Below are 20,954 nucleotides of genomic sequence, written 5' to 3'. Positions count from 1 at the left end.
TGAGAGTAAGGAAATGCCTCCGTAAGATCAGGCTGTAGGCAAGCCTGTAAGACAGTTTTTGATTTGTGATGGGGGGGGGGGGGGTGTCAGCACATTGTGGGTGGTGCCATCCCTGGGCTGGTGGTCCTGGGTTCTATAAGCAAGCAGCCCGAGGAAGCCATGTGGAACAAGTCAGTCTGTGGCCTCTGCCTTCAGGTTCCGCCCATTTGAGTTCCTGTCCTGACTTTCTTCAATGATGAACAACGATATGGAAGTGTAAGCTGAATCAACCCTTTCCTTCCCAACTTCCTTTCTGGTCATGGTGTTTCACTGCAGCAACAGAACCTTAACTAAGACACACGTCAAGGAGGGAGTGAACCCGACACCAGCAAGTTGTTCTCTGTCACCCCCCATCGCTCAAACACACCACAAATCAAGCAGTTGGTCTCTATAGCTTTCAGAATAGGATTTGCTTCATTTCTAACTTTATTAAGGTGCACATTGGCAAACTTGGACTTGTGAAAGAACACCCTTATAGTGCTTACAGGGTACCACACTGGTGTAAGGACTGGACTCTCTCCTTTGTAGCTGGGGCCATTCTGACACAAGGAGGTAACTGGCCCCCTAAGTGTGGTCAAGAACTCCTGCAATTCCAGCTCAGCGGCAGAGCAATCATTTTCAGACCAGCCTGAGCTACACAGTGAGGTTCTGTCTCAAAGAAGAGGGAAAGAATTAAGAGAAAAGCAAAAGAAAACAGGTGAGAAAATTAACCAGCCCAAGCCACACGTCCTGAAATGATGGGGCTGAGGTCTAAGTGGATTTCTGGCCCCAGACTCCATGTTCTTAGCCACTGTCGACAAGGAATTAGCCAATCCCTGGCCACTCCTTCACAGGTGCTCCTGAGACTTCTGTGGGGCTGCTTCCGAGCCTTTCCCAAGGCTGTGCATCTTTCTGCCTCCGCATTTAGCATGGTACTTAGAAGAGCCTGTGCTTAGAAGCCACAGGCTGGATAAATGCAGATGCATATCCCAGCTGGGTCCTACAGTAAAAATAAGTATTTTAAATGGCCTTTCATTAAAAATCCACACGCACACAGTAGCCTACAGTCTGGCCACAAAATGCTTTGCTGGAAAATAATAAAATTAGGTTTGGCTGAGGGCTGTAAAAGATTATATAAACTTTTTTAAGGTCACAAGTTCCCAGCTTACTACTAATAAAAATATTTAACATATGACATTTTCCTTATGTTTTGATGTTGACCGATTAATTTAGCAATCCAGGGCAGAGAGCTTTATGGATCTTAAACTGTTTAGCTCTGGTAATTTATTGCAAGAGATTGCACCTGCATCATAAAGCCAACAAGGATATAGGAATCCATTTTAAATCCTCATTAACTCAAAACTATGGCAGCACACTTATTTATTGTATTAGAAAAAAACAATAAATAACAAAAAAATGCTCTGAGTAGAACGTTCAGTTACAGAGCAGAAGGGAACCTGTGTGGCTTAAATTTTTGTGGCCGGTAGTTATTCATTTCTTAAGAGGGCAAATTGTTAAAGACAGCCAGATGTTAGTAAGGAGAAAGGGGAGTGGGGTCTGTGCGGTCCAGTATGGGAGGATTAAACAGGATACATAAACAGTAGCCCTGAATGGATGGCGCTGCCAAATGTCCTAGAAATATAATCCCAGCATAGTATCTATAACCATTATTTTATTTGCACAGTCAACATAAAACCCATACTCAGTGTGAGATACTGAGGAGCAAGAATACACAAAATAGTTGTCTTAAAACAAAACAAACAAAAAACAAAAACAAAAATCCCAAATTGTCAGAATCTGGAGGGGTGAGCGAATCTGGTATTGGAAAAACCTAAGGCTACTATGATCCTATGGTCTGAATCTTTTGGATGACACACACTTCCAAAATAGATCCCCCAGATGAGTCAGAAGAAAGGGGTCCATGATAGATGGTTTCAAGCTACTTAAGGAACAATCTAGGAGCCCAGGGGCACCATGGCTCTGCAGCCCCCAACTGAGAAACGTGAGCAGTCCTTGAGGCTGGACTTGGATGCATGCTGGCAGTGGCAGGCTGCAGGGCAGCTGTCAATTAGCAGGGACTGCCCAGGGGTGCAGAAGCAGCAGCACACTGCAGCTTCTAGGAGGTGGCTCACCAGGGGGAAGGAAAAAGAGAGCTGCTGAGGAGGATGGCAAATCACAAAGTTCAAAATTCCTGCTGGGAGGGTACAAGATCAATTCCTTTCTGAATTATATTCTAAATTGGGCTGTGCAAAGTGTCCCTTTGTATTTGTGCATGCTGATCTCAGGAGTGAAACTGTATCCTTACCCTGAGAGCTAGCATGATAAAACGGTTTTGTCTATTGCTTTGAAATGTTCCTAAACACAGAAAAATATCCTTTTAACCACACACAGCCTTTTTATCATCAGTGGTAATCAAGGAAACGAAAAGGCAAGGATGAATAATGGAATCGTATTCATGGGTGTCTTGAATAGAACATCGGATGCCGTACTGATGATAGATAAAGCACCAGGGTGTGCAGGAAAGCTGCCTATAAAGCCAGCACACACTGAACAAAAATCCCCACTGAGTGAACTCCACAGAACACTCCTGACGGCTGACACACAAAGCTGGGCTTCACTGGAAGCAAGTGGGCTCCCCAACCCTACCTACTGTGCTGTTTGTATCCCCTGTTCCAGGTTGGCGAGCAGAGAACTGGTTGGTGTCCCCATCACTGCTCTGCTACATTAGATTCCCTCCCCCAACACTTCTCCCTGGCTTCCAGGATGCACGCTGTCCAGGTTCCTCTTCCTTCCAGGTACCTTTCCTATTGGCGTCCTTGCGGACCTCACACTCTACTGGAGTTTCCACCTGCATGTCCCTGCAGCTCTCTGAGCACCTGGTAGGTAGATGACCCAGGGCATATCCACACAGGCCCTTTCCTTGCTGCTTTGCCAGGGACAGACCCAGCCCTTAGAGTCTGGATGTGGGCTACTTTCCCATCACAGGTTCTAGCTGTACAGAACTGCTGTATTCTGGCTTCCCTGCTGTGCAGGCTGCTCTCCTTGGGAAACCTTCCTAGGTACTGCTTCCCAGAGTGGTCCTAGACCTAACAACTGTGCCCCACCCCACCTCCCCCCACACATTAAACTGCCAGACACATTTTATTACTTTCCCATTTTCCCTAGTAAACTCCATCTTCCTTGTAGCCTCGGCATGACCAACACTGCAAGATAAAAGGCACAGTGCTTAAAAAGGGTCTAAGAAAGAATTCTCTGTTTCACCCTTCTCCACTCCACCATTCGCACTCACTCAGGTGAAGCAGGGGTGATGGTGGCTCCCACTTTACAATTCCATACTGTTTATAGCAGGATGTGTCAGTAGAGTGACCATCATCATTAGCACCCTTGGATGGGGAGACTTTGGGAACTCATTTAGAGTAAAGCCAGAAGGGCATTCTGCAAGAAACACAAATGCTGCCAGGAATCATAAAGAAAGTCTTGTTTTGTTTCTCTTAAAGCGAGGCGGTGCTCTTCCTGCTTTGGTTATAGAGTAGGACGAAAATCATCTCTAAAGACTAGCTCTTACAAAAGCGATGCCACAGAAAAACTGGAGCGAATGTTTGTTTTGTTTCCAGTCTGTTCTGACTGGGCAAGACCAGGAGAACAGGGAGGTGGTCTAACAGAAACACTGCAGGAAGGAACAACCCTGTGATGCCAGGTTCCTGGCGATAAGCGTGTTTCACAGTCCATCACCTGTCATGGCTGTTCTCATTCAGTCAAACATTTATGTGCATCTGTTCTGTGCTCTGAGCGGACAGCAGTAGGTAAACTGCATTCCACTGGGAAGAAAGAAACGTGAAGCCAGCAAAGAAAAGCTGGACACAGGGAGGAAGGGCTAGGAACGGCTCTGTGGTTCATGACGGTGTATCTGATACACTGGCCAAGCCAGGGTGATGTGGGCGTGGCATGTGTGTGTATAAGCCAAACAAGGTGGCCAGTATGGCTGTCCTCTAACAGGCGGGAGGGAGAACAGTGGACATGAAGCAGAGAGAGGACCAGAGCCAGAATGGGCGGTGGAGCCTGTGAGCACTACTCAAGGCCAGACTTGAAGTCACAGTATCCTATGAAACAAGTAAGCTAAGAATGGGTTGCTTTGTCCGTGGGCACCGAGCCTGGCAGGGAAGATAGCTGCTACAGAATCAAAGACAACATTAACTACTCACCTGTGCAGCCCAACAAGAGCTCTCCATTCTACGGGGTAATACATTTACAAGAGGCTAAAGTCCACCCTGCCACCCCGAGGATAGAGGCGACTAGAAGGTTCATGTTCTTCCATTTGAAAAAGGAACATATTTAAGGCAGTCTAGCTGTAGAGGTTAACCCCACCCCGATATACATTAACTCTGCTCTCAGCCTTGCATCTGGGAAAGTTCAGGAAGCACCACTGCTCTTCAGAAAGAGCTTGGCCCCAGAGCAGGAGAGACAGGGAGCAGGAAGTATAAAGGATGGAGGGCCAGGGGACCAGAGGGACAGGACTAACGGCAGATGGAGACCAAGACCCCTCTCTGGCTGAGGGGCTACCGGTCATCATGTCTCCTGTCTGTCCTATACTCTTCAGCTAACCCTCTTCTCACAGACCCAACACTGGGCCTAACCACGGGTTCCAGGATCCAGAAGGTCCAGAGACAGATGCTGGCAGGCTGAGCCACGGGAAGCATGCCTGCAGGATGCCCCACAAGGCAGGAAACATTCTTATGCAAGAACACTGTGCTCAGGGCATACACACTCATGATTTGGAATGTGGCAGAGAGAGTAAATAATACGGTCCACGGAGGAAAAGAAAAAAAGAATTTTTTTTTTTTTTTTAAAAATCTGCTTGTATTTTTAAGGAAAGCTCTTGGAAAATGAAAATATACAATAACAAAATAGATTTTTTTTTTCTTGACAAGATTTTAGCTAAAAGAATGAGAGAGTGCTGAGGTGACTCACACAGCCCATGGAGGTTGTCTTGATTCCTGGGCTCCACCCCACTCTGCCTACTCTCAATGTCTGCCCTTGTGAGATGGTGGTGTGCTGATGTGACCTGTGGGAGATGCCACTTCTAGACAAAAAACAGAAGGTCACTGTGGAGGTCAAATTCTATGTCTCAGTGGCACTTGGGAGAAGCTAAGTTTGCATGGGAAAGCTCTGCAAGCAGGCCCTGGTGGAAGTCCCGCGGAAAGAGCCTGATAACAGGCCGTGCACGCTTGGACAAATGTGGTCCTCAGACAAGAGTACTGGCTTAAGGCACACAAAAGGCCAATACCCAGGGCTCCTAAAATAAATGAATAAATGAACAAACAAACGAATGAACGAATGAGTGAATGACTATCTGGACTGGTTTGTTAACAGCAGTGAACAAGCTATGCTGGCTGGAATCCGAGTATAATATTTCTCACACTTTTCCTTAACTCCTAACTCAGACCACCAACTACTGAAAACCTCGCCTATAAAATAAGCTTTATGAGAAGGAAAAAAAAACTTATCTTATTGAAAAATACATCTTTGTTTTCTTGGCACAGCTATGCACATTATTCTTCAGGAACAAATGGCAAATTTGAAGATAAGCCAGAGAAGTAAGAGAGTATGACAATCAGGAAGCTGCTGTAGGCCACGGCTGCTCAATGTGCAATGCATTCAAAAGACCCACGAGGGAGTTTCCTCTTGCAGGATCAGTGCAGGGCCGCGCACCCATCAAGGGCCAATGCTACAAGTCCCACTCAACCCTCCTGTCTTTCTCCAGCACAGCGCTGACACTCTCGAGAGCTGTTCTCATTACAATCACCAGTGATGGCCAACTCTAGACGCGCCTCTTTCCTCCTCACTCCACCAGCAGGGGGCGCAGTCTGTCGCTCTTTTGCCTCTGCATCTACCACGTCTGCATTTTCCTTCCCTTCCTTACTAGTTTCTCTTCCTTTGCTAGCTTTTCCTTGTCCAACCAACTCCTAGAAGATGGTGTCTTAGTTATTTTTCTAATTGCCCTGACAAACCGCCATGAAAAGGGCAACATAAAAGAAAATGCTTAATTTGGGGCTCATGGTTCCAGTGGGTTAAAGTTCACAACCGTCATAGTGGGGAGCATGGCAGTAGGCAGGCAGGCATGGTGCTAGAGCAAGTAGCTGAAACAACAATCTTGAGGCAGAGTTAAGTGGAATAGTGTGAGTTTTGAAACCTCAAAGCCCCTTTTAGGGGCACACCCCTCCTCCAACAATGCCATACCTCCTAATCCTCCCCAAACAGGTCCACCAACTGTGGGGACCAAGCTTTCTAAATCTATGGGCCTAGGGGACCCATTCTCATTCAAACTGCCGTGAGTATCCATCCTCTTTAGGGCCCAGTCCTGAGCCTTCTCCATGCCTTATAGTCTTCTCTACCATGTGACTGTGTCTTGTCACTGTATTTAAATAACACAATGAAGATTCCCACATTTTTAACTCTAATTCAGATTTTTCCTGTGAGTGTTAAGACTCAAAGCACTCACTATATATATAATATATAATAACCACTTTATGACAGTTGATAATGTTCCAAACGACATAAATTTGAAAATCATGTTCCTTCAGAACCCATCCTAGCCAAGCTACTGCCAACACATTGATAAATGGTACTTATATGTGGAGTCAAAGATTCATCTCTGCTATGCCCCTTTTCCCTCACCATTGCAATGTCCAATGTCTCTACTCATTCAGGCTGTCCTCTCTATTACCAAGCCTACTGCTATAGATGTCTCCCCCTGTTCCTACATCAGCACCATTAATTTGCTCTCTGCAAGACGGAAAAGGACTTTCTTTCATTAGAACCATGCCACTCTCCACTCCAAGACTTCAAAGTGAATCCTACTACCCTTGGAATCAATGTAAAATTTGAACAGGACTACAATGCCTTGTCTTCCTCCATCATCTTGTTCCCCCTTCCTTTGTAAGCATGTACTGTATTTCCAGAGCCTTTGTTTTAACATTCTAAGCTGTCTGTCTCCCCAAGCACAGGCTTAAATCCTTGTTAGCCCCAAGTTTCCCACATAAGTGACCTCCAGAGGGAAATGGCCCCTCCACCATCCTTGGTTGCAGTTCTTTAGCGTACAAAGGGCCTTCCTGATACGTGCATTGTGGATGTTTACTTTCTGTTTCAGACCTTATAAGGGCGAAGGCACATCTCCTAAGCTCATTGCTATCATCCAGTGTTTAGAACTCTGCTTGACATGTGGTAAATTATGAGTGCAAAACAACAGGCAGGATGGATGGATGGTTCTCCTCCATCATACCCATCAGTCAAAGCTGGCAGATTCTCTGATGGTGGAGTGCAGAGTGAGGTGTGCAGCCGGAAGGAAGAGCAGAGGCAGCTCCAACAACACCTGGAACACCCACTATAGCTCCAACCAGAAGGAAAAGCAGAAGCAGCTCCAGCAATGCCTGAACTCCCACCATAGCTCCTACCAGAAGAAAGAGCAGAGGCAGCTTCAATAATGCTTGGAACACCCGCCATAGCTCCTACCAGAAGGAAGAGCAGAAGCAGCTCCAACAATGCCTGGAACACCCACCATTGCTCCAACCAGAAGGAAGAGCAGAACCAGCTCCAACAATGCCTAGAACACCCCGCCATTGCTCCAACCAGAAGAAAGGGCAGAGACAGCTCCAGCAACATCTGGAACACCCCGCCATTGCTCCTTCCAGAAGGAAGAGTAGAAGCAGCTCCAAAAATGCCTGAAACACTCCACCATTGCTCCAACCAGAAGGAAGAGCAGAAGCAGCTCCAGCAATGCTTGGAACATCCTAACCACAGCTCCTACCTTTGAGGCTTCTGAGCAGGTGTCAGATCCAACATAACCAAACCAAACCAAACCATAGATTCTCAAAAGCCATTCCATCACGGTTCAGATTACATGTGCTCTATCCAGCCTTTCCCAAATATTTCAATCATTTATGTACACAGTAAAACTCTGGAATGGATAGATCCAGCTTACACAAAAAGGGTCTGTATTCAGATAGCACATGCATACATATAATAATGGCTTTTCCATTTGTATCTGATATGACTTTCTTTTAAAAGTACAACTTCAGAATCATCTACTACTTGAACTGGGATTAAAGATCATACCCTGTTTAAAAATACGCTTTCAAGCACGCCCACATATACTCCAGCATACACACTTGCAGATGTCCACAGCCGAGGTGAGGAGGACTCGGTGTCAGCTATGGTTTGATTTAGCAGATCCTCGTAGAGAGATGATCTTCAATGTTTCGGAATTAACAAGGGGATGATTAGCAGTGCAGCCTGAGTAGATGACTTATAAGTATTTCTTTTCAAACATCAACCAAGAGAATGAAGCAACTGTCTCTCGGGTCTTAGGAAGGCCCCAATGTGTTACATCAATTTCTTTCTACATGAGGATCTGGAAGAACCAGCCAAGGCATCAAGCCTTGATCGCGAGAGCCTGACAAGGGGAGCCAGCACAGTTTCTCACAACAAGTGTTCCTCTCAAATGAGGTAATACACAGAGCCCATGGGCACAGGCCTGGCACACACTGCGAACATCCACACTGTGCTGCTAAATGACAGCTGGTGCCCTTAGTCTGTCTTTTGCTCCAGACTGACTTCCCAACGGCAGGAACAATAAGAGAATTTTACAGAGTCTTGGAAAACGGAACAAAGATGAGGACAGCAGTCACAGGACTCAACTGAAAGTGAGCCTGAAAAAAAAAAAAAGAAAGTGAGCCTGGACCTTGGCAGGGAGACGGCACCTGAGCAGCGCTAAGTGAAGGCAGGCACCGAGTACACAGCTCACACTCCTTTGTTTAGGGATATCCAAAGCCAAGTCTCTTAAGAACAAAATGTAAACCCGCGTAAGATGACCAGGACCTGGAGTGTCCAGCATGGACTCTCACATGGCCCTCTATGGGTATCATCAGGATAGCACATCCATGTTGTACTGTACATTTGCTCAACACCAGGCATGAGCTGGAACGAGCGAGTCCGCCTCTGGAAGCACAGGCCAGGGAACTCATAACACAATCAAGGGACTACACTTGTGGAAACGATAACTTTCCATTCCTCTGCTCAGGCCAATGTCAGTTACGCTCGTCATGGCTTTCCCCCAGGGGTGTAATGGAATAGCCCCAGCACTGGAGATATTTATACGCACACTGTCATCCACTCATCCCCACCCACGTGATCATGGCAGAGCAGAGCGGAGGGGAAGAGGGAGCAGGTTAAGAGTCCACACAGGCTCCTACCATCTCTTCTCTCACTTTAGAGAGGAGCAGGACTCTGAGAACAGCTGTCCAGATGGCCACCAGTGTCCTCCAGGAATGACCGACAGAACAGCCTGCAAGTGTCAGTGACCAGACTGAGAGAAGACGACCTGTCAGTCAGATCCTGCTTCTAGCCTCGTAACTAACTCTTGGTCTAGTAATTGCTTACTAGAAGGCAGAGCGATACGGATGGACACTGGAGTGGATGCACACCTGCAAGGCGGAGAGGAAGAGAAAGCCACCTGCCTGGCTGCAGAAGCTGCTACCCACACACGCTGCACAGGAGCCAAGATCTTAGGTTAGCTTCCATAATCGGAGCCTGAGGGAAATAACAAGAATAAAAGTATATACAGCTTCCATTCGTTTTTGAATATATTTAAGTGGACTCAAGCTTCCACGTGTGGTAATCAAGATTTAAAAATGCAAGTAAGGCACCATAAATAAGTGTGAGTGTGCTGTGTGGCATAAGCCACAAATATGCAAATGGCAATCTAGTGAAGTCCCTAGTAGCGTGAAAGAGTGAACATGAAAATACCACAAGATCTCTGTCTCTTAAAAGTTTTATGTCATAAGTATATACTTACAAAATGTAGACTTTACACAGAGAGTACTTCTATTATTTAATAAGTTCCACAAGAATATACGAAGTACTTACTTACTAGACACTGAGCACAGAAACAGTTTTAGAGGCAAGAACGACGATTTAGGAAATCTACAGCCCATTAGTCTTTTTCCCAACCAAATTATTACAGAGGCAAAAGAAAACAAACACCAAAGGCACACCTCGAACTCTTTCAGAAAACAACTAACTTAATCAACAGCCATTCTGGAGACTGAGACCTCCCTATGTGTGAACTCTTCAGGGACACTGTCAACCACATTCAAATCTAAGACGCCACAGCTCTGTCCTAAGGGCCAGACCTCACGAGGGGGCATACACACTACGCAGGAAAAAGGAAAGAGCAGCTACGAAACTAGCAGCCCAGCTCCAGGATACAGGCTCACCTGTGCCATGCCTCCATCCCTCACAGTAGGCCCCCCAAGGAGGGACCATGTTCACAGACTAGACAGAAAGGGGGAGTTGGTTATCTTAAGTAGGAATCTGGTTCTGGCACCAAGTGAAATGCTCAAAGAGTCGTGTGGGCACTGGCTTCCCTTGTGGCCTCACTGATCCAGACAACCCTTCAGAACTCATCTTGAACCTCAAATACTTCTATAACCTCAAGACACAGATTTATCCCTTTGAAGAAGAAACATGTCCTTGTCAAGAGCATGTATTGGGACAGGCGAGACTACTGGTTGGCAAAGGGCCTGCTATGTATGCAGGAGAAGCTCAGTTCCCACTACCAACATCCTCCTAAAAGCCAGAGTCCATAACTCTAGCTCTGGGATGGGGCTGGAGTGGCAGACAAGCGGATCTGGGAGACACACTGGCCTGCAAGCCCAGCTGAATTGATGAGCTCCAGGTTCAGTGGAAACCCCGCTTCAAGACTAAAGTGCAAACTGATGGACGAAGATGCACAGTGTTTACTTCTGACCTTCCCAGACACACACATATATGCATCTATCACCCATATGCGCACATCCACACAAATATGAACATACACATACATCACACATACACACACACAAAGTGCTTCTGTCTTTGTAGCGTGTGATCACTAATCTCAATCATCTTGCCGTAATCCAGAGACCTCCTGAAGGTGAAAGAATGGAAAAAAGTATTCCACACAAATGGAACCAGGAAGCAAGCAAATGTGCTGTCATAACAAAACAGATTTTAAACCAAAACTAATCAGAAAAGATAAAGGACAATTCATCCTGATCAATGGAACAGTTAACCAAGAAGACACTACAATCCTAAACACCTGCGCTGAACCCTGGGACTCCTGCTTACATCCAAAAAACATACTACCGGGCCTAAAGACACAGACCAACTCCAGTTCAGCACACCACCAGAACTAAAGACACAGATGACCAACTCCAGTTCAGTAACAGTAGATGATTTCAATACCCCACGTTTCCCAATAGACCGATCATCCGGACAAAAATAGAGAAACATCAGAACTGAATTATTATAATACATCAAGGGACCTAATAGTCCATCTAAACACCAAATACATACTCCACTCAGCAGCAGGCTGAAGCCTCTCTAAAGCAGGTCTTGTGCCAGGCCACAAAACAAATCTTAAATTCAGGAAAAAGTTAAGTAACTCTGTGCATCTTCTCTGACCACAGTGCACTAAACTCTAAAACAACAGTAAACAAAGTTCTAGGAAGTACACAAGCCCGGCACTGAATAACAACTAATTATAGAATGATGAATGGGTCAAAGAAGAAGTCAACAAAATTTCAATAGTCTATGAGTTTTTATTCTTTTTCCAACTCTAAGAGTGATATTTAGGTACCTGGCCACCAGGGAGCGTGGAGTCCTCTGGTTTCAGGGCATATTCCAAATACCTAGTTGGCTCCCATCCTGTCCTAGGTTGGGAGCTGCTAGTTGTCAGTCCTGTTTCCTTGACAATAAGCTCTAAGTTTTAGCTGGGCTCATATCTCCCCTTAGAATTTACACTACATTTCACACCTCCTTGCAACTAGGCCTTACTCTTTCCCCATAACTTGCCAGCAGCTGAGACCTATGTCTCTTTCTAGCACACAGCCATAGCTGGTGTGGGCGGAAGAATGGGTATAATGGGGTCAAACTCCCCCCCCCCCCCCCCCCGCAGCCATGAGACCATCAGTCATGCTGGGAATAAAGGCTATGCAAAGCTGAGCAACAGAAGAGGTGAGGAGTCCCTGACCAGCTAGGACCCCCCCCATCCCATGCACTCTCTTATGACCTTCAAGGCATGAACATTTTGATTTACTTTTTTTGTGTTCAGAGATGCATCTACACTGAAAAACAGTCTGGTTTGTTTGTCTGTTTTGTTTTGGCTGTTTGAGAAAGGATGAAGGCTGCCTTGAACTTAAGATCCTCTTGTCTGAGAGCTGAAATTACATCCAGACTGATCTCATTTTTAAAAACAATTGTTAAAATGGCTGGTGGCAGGCACATTATGCCACTGATGTTTTTGAGTATGCTACAGAATAGAGACATGATGCCGCTGTTTTCCATGACAACGGGGTATAGGGGCAGAGTACCTGCCTCAGTATCAGCAGAGCTCACAGCAGCCTTTACACCTCCCAAAGTCACAATTCCTACTGCACCTGCACAAGTGACTTTATCACATAGAACAGAACATTCAGTAATATATGCAGATAGCTGAAATACAAAAAAATTTTACCACATTAAGCATAGATTTCTTCACCCTTACTTAGAGAGTCACTGGAGTATATTCAGCTATCGCTCCATTTTCAGGCTTATGATCTGTTTCTTTCGTTTCAGTCCGAGGGGAAAAAAAACCAATCTCTCAGCTGGCTGAACCACAATGAGACTGTGAGAAGCCAGAAGTGTATTCTGGCTACGCTCCATTTCTTTGTTATGCCCTGCTCAACCACAGCACACAATTCCATCTACTGATGACATGGGCCAAAGGCACTGCTATCACACAGAATAGTGAGGACTAGAGGCTTAGCTTCTTGAATTGACTGAGAAATTATGGAATCTCACAGCAATGAAGAAGCAGACGCATGCTCCGAGTGACAGGAGGTGGTAAATGGTCGGTGATTATAAAAACGTTCACACCTTACATACCCCTCCCAGTCTCCACCTGCTCCTAGTCCATAGCCAGAAGCATCTCCACATACAATAGCATCCCTGGACCACAGCAGTAACATCCTCAAATCTTTATGCTCGACTCTCAGGCCTGACTGTATTTTCCATGGAATGGCTGCATTCACATAGTCCCTGGAAGTATTATAAATACAGTATTTATTAACAGACTAAATAATTAAACTCATTTTGCTAACAAGGAAACTCATTACTGGCAATACATATAGAAAGGTTTTCCAGGCAACTTCACAAATCTGTTTCCTAAGACGGCAATACTAACTTATCTTCACTTCTTTTGAAAAGACTTGGGCAGACAGGTCCTAATCAACCAGATATAACTGTTCCACAGTAAAAGGCAGAGGAAATGATGATGATCAACTAGGGATTTAATAATCCCACCTAAAATTATAATTCTTACATGGACCCCATATGAGAAGAGAGAGTAGCAAGTCTTTTAGAGACTTGTTTCTCAGGTTGCTGTGAACAGTACCTTAGACAATTAGCAGAAAAAGTGTCTCTGATGCACTTGGTTTTCCCAGAGCTGCCACCAGGATGGAGACATTGACTTTGTTCTGTCTGCCGACAAAACGCAGCACCACGTCCTTCATCTTCCTGGGCAAAATGAACAGGTCTTGGGAAATACGGACTGTTTTAACAAACACCCTTTCCCCAGGGGGAGGCTCTAGCCATGGGTTTCCTTGCTTGTTCCCCACCCTCTCCTTGGTTTGGTCCTTCAGCCTGCTGCACCTCCAGGAAGAAGGTACCTCTAGGATGCAGGAGGCCATGGGCATGACTAGTGGCCACCTGCCCTGCAGGCTAATCCTCGCTTCTGCAGTCACACACCTCCCAGATGGCAGAAGAGAAGCAACAGCCCAGGGAGGTCTATTCAAATTACACACGGAACAAATAGAAACTCAAGCCATGTGGGATTGAAAGGGCCAACACCCAGAGTAACTGAAAGTTCTTGCAAAACTGCTGCCTTTCCTTACACAACTACACACTGAGAGGATGCTCTTAATTCACACATGAACACCCCCTCCCCCCCCCCGAAGCAGCAGCTCACTCCCTTCTGCAAGTCAGTGAGCTCACTCAGGCTCCTTAAACACGTACACAGGCTAGGTACGGCTCAGGTTTGTGAGTACTTTGCACAGCCCAAAGTGGAAAGAGAGTGTCTTCTACTTCCCCTAAATAAAAAGCTCTAACTACCCAGGAAGGCCAGGCTTCGAGCTATGGAGCGTCAGGGACTGAGGGATTCTCGGAGTTGTGCAATGACATAGGCACCGTTCCCAGGGAATCTCGCTGCTGCGTGCACAGCTAAGGGATTTGTACTCCACACAAGCACTTGCTCAGCTCCAAAGCTTTACCCTCCCATTTGAACTGGAAAGAATGAATATACCACCCTCATCAGGGATTTCCAGGCAGGAAGAAGACTTACGGAAGTCAAATGCAACAGCTGACAGTGTATCTTTTCTACAGAGCCATGTTACACACATGTAGGGCTGCAACCCCATACAGAAACCCTCCCAGATGACCAAATGGCAAATGGAGCTGGTGTCCAACATGTCCAACTGATGTAGAAAAATTACATGAACACTAGCTATTTCTATTGTACTCAACCTATATGTTACTTCATAATACACAATACCTTCTAATACCCCCAAAGGGATACTGAACCCTGTTTGTAATGAAAACATCGTGGCAGAAAGGCCATGTGACTTACTCAATGCCCCTCAGTATGTCAGGCCTGTCTGAAAGGGCTTCTGCTTTTAAATACTATTCACACAGACCACAACCCACCAGCCAAGTTTCTTCAGTGTTTTAAGATACTAAATAAATTAGGACATGTATAATGGGTCATACAGTCTGTGGTGCAGACACTCAGGCAAAACACTCAGCAGTCAGACAGTGTATAAAGATTCTCGAATCAAAGGATCTTTTCAATGTTCTGGGTCCTGATTTGTAGCCTGTGTGATTCAGCCTTCCAGGTGAGAGTGTCTTTTATTTTAAGCTTCTTTGAAATGTTTATTTAAAAAAAAAATATTGAAAAGTTTTAACTGAATTTTTTTTCACACAATGTAATTTCGACTGTGTTTTCTCTTCCTGTACCAGTTCCTCCCTACCGCCCTACCTGTTAGCAGAGGCTACTAGCTCATTCCCCGCCGCCCAGACCCAAAATAATCACACAGAAACTATATTATTTGTAATGCTGTTTGGTCACTAGCTTAAGTGTACTTTTAGCTAGCTCTTACACCTTAAATCAACCTGTTTCTATTATTTTATATTTTACATGAGGCTTGGGGTTTACAGACAAGGTTCCAGTGTGTCCGTCTCCTGTGGTGGCTACATGGCATCTCCCTTTGACTCCACCTACTCTCTGTCTATATCCTTTACAGCCTGGCTAATATTCTGTTTGGACATTGGCTAAAAGCAGCTTTTTTTTTAATTAACCAATGGCAATAAAACATATTCACAGCATACAAAGGGGAATCCCATATCACCTCCCTTTGCATTGATCTTGTCCTAATAATACAAATTAGGATCAATTTTGTTATATGTATTTCTGCACTTGATTAAAGTATTGTGTTTGTGCAGCTCATTTAAAAATGTAATGTATAGTTAAGAATACACATTAATAATGTCATCTATAATAATCAAGCTTGTAGTCATGTTAGCTAGGTTTCCTAGATGTATAAAGATATATTTCGGGGGCTGGAGAGATAGTTCAGAGGTTAAGAGCATTGCCTGCTCTTCCAAAGGTCATGAGTTCAATTCCTAGCATTCACATGATGGCTCACAACCATCTGTAATGGGGTCTGGCATGCAGGCATACACACAGACAGAATATTGTATACATAATAAATAAGTAAATAATTTTTAAAAAATATATATTTCAGATGGATAGATATTCTTCAAAGGCCATCAAAATATGGCATTTAAAATGTTTTAATAACTTAGGGCTTTTCATGACAATGAGATTCATCTGCTCCTGGTAGCACAATTACTTCAAGAAGAAGATGGGCATTAAGGAGGCTACTTATGGAGTTTGTTAGCCATTTGAGCAAAAACCTGCTTTTCCCTGGATTGTTTGATGTTATGCTGTATGAACTGGACACACAGGACCAACAGAGAAAATGACTGCTAAACTTGCCTAAAGGTGAGACAGAAAGAGTCTGCCAGACATTCTGCAGGACACAGAAGAAAGTGACTGACTGCCAATACAGGTAAAACTGTCTTTAAAATTTCCTGCTTCATGGGAAAGTCTGCCGGATACTATGGGCCTGTAGGCTGAAAATGGATGCTCCAATGTTACAGAAGAATTCTGGGTGAGACTGTCCAGGTATCGAGACGTCTCTGTCAATTCTAGCGTTATAGAAGTTGTTTTCAAAGCACTTCCTGTTTATTTAGGTTATATTATATCCTTCTGGAGTCTTTGATGGAGTTTAAAAAAGATAGTTATTATAAAAGATAAATTAGATCTAAAACTTTAGACTCACAAATATGGATAGATAATAGATTATTTTCCTTAATTTGTCAAATGTCAATGGACTAAATATTGTAACTATAATTCTTGCTTGATAACTGCTTTGCTATTCTAATGTTCCTATGTTAAAGTTAAAACCTTCCTTTTTATTTGAACAGAGAAGGGGAAATGGTGTGGGAACTCCTTCTGTATATGTGTTGCTTTTATTGGTTAATGAATAAAGAAGTGATAGGGCATAACAGAGGTAGGTGGAAAAACTAAATTAAATGATGGAAGAAAGTAGGTGGAGTCAGGGAGATGCCATGTAGCCACCAGAGGAGGCAGACACCCGGTAAACCATGAGTCTTGTAGTAAAATTATAAAATATAAAAGTGGGTTAATTTAAGATATAAGAGCTAGCTAGCAATATGCCTAAGTAATTGGCCAAGTAGTGTTTTAATTAATATAGTCTATGTGATTATTTTGGGTCTAGGCAACTGGGAATGAACGCACAGCCTCAGCCACTACCTACCCACCCAATTTTAAGTTTTTCTCTTTCTTTAAAACAAAAGCAAAATTAAAACCCCACTGAAAAACAAAACAAAAAAAACCTCCACAAAAACAAATCAAACAAGCAAAAGACCAGTAAGACATATAAGCAAACAAAATTCTCAAACAAACAACAACAACAACAAAAACGAAGCAAAATTCCTACACAAAACACCATTGAGATTGCTGGTAGCTGGCCAACTATTCTTGCACATGGGAACCACCTAGAGTGTGGCTAATATCCCCAGTGAGATTCCACTGGTGAAAACTGGTTTTTCCTTTGCCAGCATGTACTGATTATAGACAGCTTTCTTCATTAGCGGTGGGACCTGTGTGGGCCTTGTATATGTCACCACAGTCTCTGCGAGGTTGTATGTGCATCAGTTCTATTGTGTCAGGAATGGGGTGCCTTTCAAAACACCCTGCACTCTGTGGGTAATCTCTCACTGCAAAGGAACAGACACTCTTCATCATGTCAATCAAACAGCAATTCATTTTCTGGAAGACTCAATACCCTCGTGCAGATCAACAAGCCAAAAAGAGAGTTATGCTAGAAAGACAGCGACTAGGGACTGAAGTACGGTGTCCGAACAATTTTTTTTAGCTCATCCGTTCATTCTGATGTGCTGTGAGTGCCTGCTCTACTAAGCAGAGACATGCAAACTTCAGACTGAAGATGGAGACACTTTACATGGAGAAAATCTCTTGAAGACCTGAGCTTGTAGTCAGACAGACACAGACAAATGGTGTTGGTTTTCTGTAAAGAACAACAGCCCTGGGAGCAGAACCCAAAGGGCAGTGACTACAGGGCCTACTTACTACTGAGCCCTAAGCACTTGGCTCAATGCCTAGAAACAGTGGGAGCTCCAAACATATTTGTCCTCCGTATTACCGTGGGTTAGCTCTGTGGGTTTTGACAACGCGGAATGTGAACAGGAGCCTGTGAGTCACATTCCCCAACTGTCCTGCTAAAGACATCAATTTCTCCATACCTGAATTGTCTGGTAATCAGAAGCATCAATTCCCTTCACCGTCACCTCACGGAAAACCATGGGTTCCAGTTCCTCTTTGGTAAGATCACAGTGGTAAATGACACCTAGAAAGGAAGTCTTAGGTTAGCATCCAAGACTCATGAAAAACGAGGGCTACAGGGATGCTAGGTGGTACCCGAGGCTAGCACCAGGCAGGACCCTATTCCATCAGCACCCTGGTAGGTGTGGCAGGCAGATGAGAAGAGTCTGCTATGAGTGGTACCCTGGAGGAGCGGAGGTCTCCTCATCAACACCACCTACTGCCTCCCCTCCTCCACACCGTGATGGTACTGTTTACTGTTAACCTGACTGTGTTTGGGTTACCTAGTGGCCACACCCTAGGTGTTGCAAAGAGTATTTCCAGGAATTTAACTAAGGAAGGAAGACTCACCCCACCTGTGGGTAGTGCTATCCCATGGTTTGGGGTCCTGGATTGAATATAAAGGAGACAAAGGAAGAAGGCAGGTGAGCACCATCGTTTGGCTCTCTCCGCTACCTGATCTGCCCTCGTGTGAACAAGAAGCCAACTCTCAGGCCTTCCCCGCTGTCTTAACTACTTTTAGATTGCTGTGATAAAACACCACGACCAAGGCAATTTACAAAGAAAAAGGTTTAATCTGGCTTAAAGTTTCACAGGGTTAGAGTCCATGATGGCAGAGTGATAGAACAGCCCAGAGCTCACAACCTGATCTGCAACCATCAGGCAGAGAGAGATTAGGAATCCCACCAGACTTCTGAAGCCTCAGAGCCCACCCCCAGGGACCCACCTCCTCCCACAAGGCCACACCTCCCAATCCTTCCCAAACAGTTCCACCAACTTAGGACCAAGAATTCAAATAAATGAGTCTATGGGGGCCATTCTCACTCAAACCACCACATCCACCATAGAGGATCCCACACCTTCAACTGTGAGCCTTCCGTCCAGTATTTTGTCACAGCAACCAGAAAAGTAACTAAAACCAACACCACCCTAAGCACTCACTGCAGAAAACCCATACATCCCTGGGGATTTGAGAAAAGGAAGGACACCTAACTGATCTCAACAGCTTTTCTCCAACCCAGGTCACAAAGCAACGCCCCCCCACCCCCATGGTAAACTCATCTGGAGTCATTTACCTGAAAGGGCTCTGATGGGAAAGTCCCAGGATCTACTCAAGGTCTACAGCCAGTGGGGGGCTCTTGACCAGTCCCTTTGGGCTTGTGCTACCTGACACACACCCAGCCAAGGACACAAAGGAACAAAGGTGATCCATCACACGTCATTTCAGAATCAAATTCTCAGCTGCCCCAGTAATTGTGGGAATACCAAATAACTAATATATACCAAGAATTTTAGCTTATTAAAACCACTAATGAAAATTCTACTTCCTGAATTTAATGCTGCCCTCTTAATATTTAAGAATTACATCAAAGAAACAATCAGGGAACGAGTCAGAGAAGCTGGTGTGGAAACCTCAGCTCGTACTTGAAACATACACTGTCAAGGGGAAGACAAATTGGTCCCGGGGCCCCAGTGCTTGCTGGAACCCCACAGGGCACAGTGAAACCGACTGCTCATGGATTAAAATGACAGCTCTCCTTCCTCTCAACCCCTCCATGGTAGGCATTTCTCCAGCAGCTGAGAAACAATATTCTGTATGTATGTAACTATGACAGTTAATGAGGGTTTTTGGTTTGGTTTGTTTTTTAAATCAGTACAAGGTACACACACACACACACACACACACACACACACACACACCTCTGAATTGGGGAGAAAAATAGGTTCCAAACATTGCAACAAAAATAAGATGGAACAAAGAGCAAGCATGTGCCACACGATCACCCAATTTGTCCTGATGTCACCACAAATAATGAAGGATTCGGGAGCTGGAATTAAGAGCTCAGTGAACTCAGACAAGCCACCAGAAACTGGAATTAAAATCCCTAATGAAAGATGAAGAGGAGGAAACAGACTCTCCATTCTTGTTTACTCAGACGACACAATTCTCAAGGCAGAATGAATACACAACCGGGGCTGGCTGTCATTTAAAGAGAGTGGCTCATACTTCCTCCATTCTGGACAAACGCACACAAACGGTTCTGTGAAGGAGACAGGGATAAGCTTGATGGTGTCCATGATAAATGTATTTTATCAATATTCCCTGTGTATAGTCATCTCGGTTAGCACAGGTAAGTTTACTGCACATTCTTAATACTATAACATGAACCACTGTAACCATGTCTGTCCCTCCTGATCATGCAGAGAAAGTGAGCTGGAAGAAAACGTTCTGGATCACAGTCAGCAGAAGGCTGCCTAGGAAATGATTTCAAGATTGAAAGAAGGACTCAATTATAGAAGTTCCTTAAGGTAGAGGAAGTTTCTGAACTTAAGATGATCCCTGATAAAAAGCAGTGCCATTACAACAGTAGGAAAGAGGCAGGAAGAGCGGCTGGTGTGGGCTGAGGACAGAGGCAGAGAGCGCGGGTGGTGTGGGCTGAGGATGGAGGATGCAGGGAGGGCGGCTGGTGTGGGCTGAGGACTGAGAACAGGAGGGCAGCTGGTGTGGACTGAGGAAGGAGGAGGCAGGGAGGGCGGCTGGTGTGGGCTGAGGAAGGAGGAGGCAGGGAGGGCGGCTGGTGTGGGCTGAGGAAGGAGGAGGCAGGGAGGGCAGCTGGTGTGGGCTGAGAAGGGAGAAGGGGTAGTTAGGGAGGACAGCACTCTGGGAAGAGGGGCAAAAAGAGTGTCAGCAGGATCTCCGATGTCGACATGAAGAGAAACAGGGTCCTGTAATTTAGGTAGCTATCTTACCTGCTCTATTAAAAGGCAGGATTTAATGGCACAAAAAAGGGTAAAAAAAAATTACAAAAGCCAAGGCTCTTTAAAAGGTGTTGTCTTGTTGGGCGGTGGTGGCGCACGCCTTTAATCCTAGCACTTG

At 45.0% G+C, this 20,954-nt stretch overlaps 1 protein-coding gene across 1 annotated transcript in view; it reads right to left on the bottom strand.

Moving 5' to 3' along the window:
- The window catches only part of Prep (prolyl endopeptidase), a 106,560-nt gene that overhangs the window by 21,109 nt on the left and 64,497 nt on the right, over window positions 1-20,954 (bottom strand). Inside the window, exon 10 of the mRNA XM_057762967.1 lies at window positions 17,998-18,101. Within this exon, the coding sequence (XP_057618950.1) occupies window positions 17,998-18,101 (104 nt within the window). The remainder of the gene's footprint in view (window positions 1-17,997; window positions 18,102-20,954) is intronic.

The sequence above is a fragment of the Chionomys nivalis genome, chromosome 2 (assembly GCF_950005125.1).
Source record: "Chionomys nivalis chromosome 2, mChiNiv1.1, whole genome shotgun sequence".
Lineage (NCBI taxonomy): Eukaryota > Metazoa > Chordata > Mammalia > Rodentia > Cricetidae > Chionomys > Chionomys nivalis.
The sequence above is the reverse complement of the archived record's forward strand: the minus strand, read 5'-3'. Positions and strand labels throughout refer to the sequence as shown.